At 43.2% G+C, this 6044-nt stretch overlaps 1 protein-coding gene across 1 annotated transcript in view; it reads left to right on the top strand.

Moving 5' to 3' along the window:
- Positions 1–1973: 1973 nt before the first annotated feature.
- Positions 1974–6044, top strand: part of NOTCH2 (notch receptor 2) — a 140169-nt gene continuing 136098 nt past the window's right edge. Inside the window, exons 1-2 of the mRNA XM_045283711.1 lie at positions 1974–2013; positions 4812–4893. Coding sequence (XP_045139646.1) covers positions 1974–2013; positions 4812–4893 — 122 coding nt within the window. The remainder of the gene's footprint in view (positions 2014–4811; positions 4894–6044) is intronic.

The following is a 6044-nucleotide window of genomic DNA, read 5'->3' on the forward strand; positions in this document are numbered from 1 at the left end:
AATTGACTTCTAGGTTTTGTGTCACACTGCCAAATGATGGAGTGACTAGATTGAAACCTACTGCTTCTCTTCAATTTTGCTTTTTGCGGGTGGGGTGGGGTGGGAGAAGCCGAGTGAGGGCATTGGGAGAGGGTGGGGATGGGCATGCACATACAGATACATAGATAATTGCACACACTTAGTGCCTAAGAGATTGACGTCAGCACTGATTGAGTGTTTCTGTTGGTAGCTTAAAGTGAAAATTTAGAAGAAAAAAGGTCACTCTTTTTGTGACTTCTTTTCCGAGTTTATGAAAATAGCAGGCTAACCACAAATTCTCCGACTGTGCTGTAATTAAGCATTTCATTTTTTACTCTACAAATGGAAATGGCATTGACCTAGATCGTTAGGTTAAATTAGAAAGTTTTACACTGGAAACGTTCCCACTGCTTTACATGGGAGAAAAAAGGTAAATTGAGTTTTGGGATGAGGCCTTTTCCACTTTCACCGTCATGACTTTGAGTTATCCACAGGCCAACAATGATAGCATCCATTTAACAATAGCCCCCGAGCACAGTCGCTAGTGTCTAAATCTTCTTCTTCTTCTTCTTTAGTTTATTCAGGCAATATGTTATTTTCATCTAGGTTATTGAGGACTTTCACTAAAAATGAAACATAAAACATAACAATAAACGCCTCCCTTCCCCAAGCCTCACTGTCATCTAATTGATTTTGACTTATAGTGACCCGTGTAGTGCAGGGTAGACCTGCCCCTTTGGGATTCCGAGATGACAACTCTTTATAGTAGTAGAAATTCTCATCTTTCTCCCTTGGAGAGGATGATGGTATCAAACTACTAACCTTCTGGTTAGCAGAAAATTTATAACCACTACACCATCTGAGTTAGTTAATTGTGCCAGCCTGGCCGATAATCACATGTGGTGCTGGTTGAAAGGCGGAGGGATAAATGGGTGGTGAAGCCTCGCCTTTCTAGTTCTCGGGTCTCTTGTTTTGTGATGGTTGCATCGGGTGCAGCTGCCTTAGCAGTTCCCTGCTTCAGCTTGCAAGATGGATTTCCTACAAGACATCCCCAAGGAGAAGCCGCATGGATCTATCCTGATGCAGCCCTTGGTGCTGGAGCAGCCATGTGGAGACCCCCTGCCAGTGCTGAGATGCTTACACGTTCATTGACTCAGCTTTCCTCCTGCAGTCGGCATTATTGCCTCTGTTTTGTGAGGTGAAGGACTTTGTGGACTGGTGTTGGGTATGGGTTAATGTTGGACTTGTGGGCTTGGGCAGTATTGGGTTGGGATGTTTTCGTGATGCACATTTTCTTTGCATAAAACTCTCTCTTATACATGAGTTGCTGTGGATTTGTTTCTCCAAAGTACCTAGACTAATACACCATCAGAACTCCTTTCTAGGACTTTAGGTGTACTATTATGTACTTATAAAGGATTTCTTAAAATGGCCACTCTTGCCTTTTTACAGGTGTTCTTAAAGTGTGGTCTCTAACCCAGAGCATCAGCATCATCTGTGCACTTGTTAGGAAGGCACATCCTCAGGCCCTATTCTAGGTCTAATGAATCAGAAACTTTGGGGATGGGCCCAGCAGTCTGGTTCTGACAAACCCACTAGGTGATACTGATGCACACTAAAATGTGAGCACTATGGCTTAATAAATGTTAAAGGTTCAAGGTCGTATGATCCTGCAGATCAGCCAAACAGCATTAATTATTAGCCTGGTAATCCCACCTCCTCTGAGGTCATTGCATTTGATTGGCACACTAAGTCTAGGCTGTAAAGTTATTTGCTAGATTGATTGCTACATATTGACTTTGGGTTGTTTGTATTTCTCTGAACCTGTCACTGTGATGATTTCCCAGGACACCTAATAAGAACAGGCTGTGATTTTTGTACCCATGGCTTTCTGAGCCTTGGATGGCTAGGCTCTTACACCTTCCTAAAGAGAGGGCTCTAGGTACTTACCAGGCATGCCGTTCATGCACTTGAACGAGATGTCAGTGTTGGGTTGTAAGAGTCCTGCAGGTGCACTTAGTCATCCCAGTTGGGTTTCTGGGTGGAGAAATCTAGCAGATGTGCACAGACTGTGCTTTGCCTGAGGTTGCCCAGCTAGTGAGGAGCAGAGGAGGGATTTCAGGGATCACGACTTGCCTCTCCTCTGCCCTGGTTTTCGGGGTGGGGGTGGGGGTCCTGGAGGCAGAGCTGCAGCTTGCTCTGTGCTGGGAGGACATTTCTGTCCTAGCCAGAGGGCTTCTTTTTATGTGAAGAAAAAAAAGCAAATCGAGGGGCGGGGGAAGTCTGGAAATTCTCATTGAAACTAATAAAAGTGTCTAAAGAGCATGAAAAAATCAGTTTGAGAACTTTGGTATGGAGGAAATAACCTGACATTAACTGTTTTAATTATAGTTGTGGCATTGGGCTTATCAGTGTGGGAAGAGGGAGCATTTGAGCCCTACAGGGAAGTGGGATATGGACAACAAGATGATCCTCTTCCTGAATCTGCCTGCTCAGTAGTCCACGGCCTAGTGCCTGTCTGTGTGTTTGCAACAGCTGGCACGGAGGCGGGACTGGACGCAGCCAGAGAGCTGCCTGAGGCTCCGCCCTGCACCAGCTTCTGGGGTGATGCTTCCCCGAGGAGGGGCCTGAACCTCTTTGGCCTGCACTTTCTGTTAGATGGATGTAATAATACCTATCTTGTCTATCCTCCGAAGAGGAGCAGTAAGCTGTGCATCACTGCAGTGAAAAGCACAGATTCCGAATACAGACTTCATAGATTCAGAGTCTGGCTCTTTAACTCACTGGTATGACAACAGGCAGGTCACTATTCTATTTTTTTCACCTATAGAGTAGGTATAATGGAATTAACTCTGTCAGAAGAATGCTGTGGTGGTTGTATTAATTATGTGAAATGCTTAAAACAGTGCTTGGTGTTTAGTAAATACTGTGTGGAGCCCTGGTGGTGTCATGGTTATACTGTGATCCACAGGGTTGACAGTCTGAAACAACTGGCAGCTCTGAGGGAAAGAGGCTGGGTTTTCTCCTCCCATAAACAGGTAGTCTTGGAAACAGGGGGTTGCCATGAGTCATCATTGACTTGAGAGCAGTGAGTTGTGTGTGTGTTACAAAGGTGCCCTGGTGGTGCAGTGGTTGAGTGTTTGATTGCAAACCAAACAGTGCAAATGCATCAGCCACTCCTTGGGAGAACGGTGTGGCAGTCTGCTGCTGTACATACAGTATTGACAGCCTCAGACCCCTCTGGGTGGGGTCTGCCCTGCTGTGTGGGGTCATTATGAGTTGGAATCATGACAGCAACTCATTTTTGTTCAATGGGTTAGCAAGGATGGCTGGGATCTTCCTTAGAAGTGAGGATGGGAGATTTCTTTGTTTGGGGGTTGTGTGGGGGATTTCATCTAGTGTAACCAGGAAAGGTCAACAGCTAGAAGAGGACATCCTGTTTGGTGAAGTGGAGGGCCAGCAAAAAGGAGGGAAGCCCTCGTGAGATGTTGAAATGCATTGGCTACAACAATGGGCTCAAAGATTGCGAGGATGGCATAGTACCATGCAATGCTGTGTGCACTGATAGACTAGGTTAGAGAGGAGCTGGCGGCTATGAACAACAGTGTTTCAGCTTGAGTTGAGCTCTCGTCTACTAACTAGAAGGTTGGAGATTCGAGTTTACCCAAAGAGGCTTCAGAAGAAAGGTCTGGTGGTCTACTTCTGTAGAATCATTGCTATTAAAAACCATATACACAATTCCACTCTGAAACAGTCAATTCGATGGCATCCGTGATGTTTTGGTTGGTTTATGTGTTAGCTGCTGTCACTACTTTTTAAGGATGTTTTTATTTCTGTAAGCATTCTCAGATGGTTCTCCCATTTGATGCGGTACTGGACAAATAGGGAGTTCTCGTGCAAGTAATTGTTAAGAGAGGGGATGTTCTGATATCTAGTTGTTCCTGGACCTTTCTATGGAAAGAAAATCTTTTCACTCTTTCATGAGCTCCTCAGAGTTAGGGATGATGTCTTAATCCCTGTAAATTTATGTCCTCACTCTCCTTTACCCTCTAGATCAGGGGGTCCTCCAACTCTGGCCCCCGGGCCACATGCGGCCTGCCGAGGACATTTATCCGGCTGGCTGGGCGTTTTTGCCGCCCCTGCTTGTCCTGCTTAGCAGCCGACTTGTCAAGTGTCTATAGGAATTTGTTCATAATTTTTTTAAAACTATAGTCTGGCCCTCCAACGGTCTGAGGGACAGTGAACTGGCCCCCTATTTAAAAAGCTTGAGGACCCCTGCTCTAGATCTGAATAGAGTGTGGCACATAGTAGGCTCTCAACTCTAGCTGGTTGGCCAAATACTGATGCTTCTGTTCTGAAAGTTCATCAGAGGCTTAAAGTAATTCATTAATATAATGGCCTAATAGTCTACCCAGTTTTTAATAAGCATTAAAAACAAATATTTTACGTACTAATCTGAAGTATCAAAATCCTAAAATGCCAATGATATATCGTGGACTTTATAACTTTTATTGGTAACATTGGAACATAGGGATGTAACAGCTGGGGAGATGTGAGCTCAGAGCCTCATTAAAGACCACAAAGTGGTCACAGGAGAGAAGACACTTTGGGGCTGAGTCTTCCTGGGGCTCAGGAACCCAAAGGGTCACAATGCTGATTAAACTCTAGCGGGAAATTCAGATCAGGTCAAATGTGGGATTGACTGGTGACCAAGGCTGGGTCACACTTTCTTTGGCATCTAAGGACTATGATTAGTGATTTGCTTCTAATTTGTGTTTGCTTTTCTTTTTTAGCACTGCAGTGTCGAGATGGCTACGAGCCCTGTGTAAATGAAGGCGTGTGTATTACTTACCACAATGGCACAGGATACTGCGAGTAAGTTTTTCTCTGGATATTCTCTTTTTATGTATTTTATCTTTCCACAACTAGGACAGTGAACAACGTGGGGTTCTACTGTCTGTTTTAATACTTCAGTGAAATGTCACTGGTTCTTTTACTTTTCTGATGGTGTGTGTGTGTGTGTGTGTGTGTGTGTGTGTGTGTGTGTCTTGGGGTAGCTTGTTTAAGTGGGACATTGTGGAATCAGAAGACAAGTATTGACAAATGGCTATTTGACCTTAATGTCTTGTTGTTACTATTTTAATTATGATAAAAAGATTTAATATATGAGTACATTCTCTTGTATTGTTTAGTATCTCATAACTACTATTTAAGGTCAAGAGCTAGAATCTCTCCTTGACCATTTAGCTATGGCCTTGTTCCTAAGCCAAACCTAACAGATACTAACTTCAGTTCTGCCTGTAGATATTATAGGCTAAAGAGGCCTTTCCTTTCTTCATAGTGAAAAATCCAATTCTGAAAGTGAGATGGTGAGAGCAGAGAGTGAGCTATCTACATATGTGTAGGGGTGGGGTGGGGAGTTAGGTGCATGCTAGTACATGGTGTTAGAAGACTGGAAGAAGGAAGGCCTTGGGAACAATATGCCAGGTTTTGGCCCCATAATTTTTTTCTCATTCTCCAGTCATCCTGGGTAGCCAGATAAACGTTTTGCTTACTTGAGGACAAGTAGAAGGTAATGTCATAAAGAGCTTCTCTCAGATTCTTGAATACCATTTATTCCCTTCTAGATCAGTTGAAAATTTCGAACAGGAACTCTTGTTCATTGTATTTATGTGGTGACAAATATTGGGAAACTAATATTTGATAATATGAAATTTCTCTTCAACACTTTCATGGAATGTGTTCTTTGTGGATGGTATTTGTTTAATAAATTGAGTTTATTCAACACATTTTTGTTTCTTCTCTGGGTATTTAATTAAAAATCATAGATCTAGTTGAGACAGCTCCCTAATGAGCTCATTCCAGTATGAGAGCTTTGGTTCTTTTTTGCCACAAACAAGGGTTTCTAGGTCAGAGGCAGGTTTCTTAACCAAAAGTGAAAATAATTTGAGCTGTGATGACAGTAAAGTTTAACAATAGACTGTTGGGATAAAGATAACATTGGATTGAAGCTGCTGCTGCTTTTT

This window comes from Echinops telfairi, unplaced genomic scaffold, assembly GCF_000313985.2.
Source record: "Echinops telfairi isolate 266 unplaced genomic scaffold, ASM31398v2 ScPeMD7_7466;HRSCAF=8504, whole genome shotgun sequence".
NCBI classification, from domain to species: domain Eukaryota; kingdom Metazoa; phylum Chordata; class Mammalia; order Afrosoricida; family Tenrecidae; genus Echinops; species Echinops telfairi.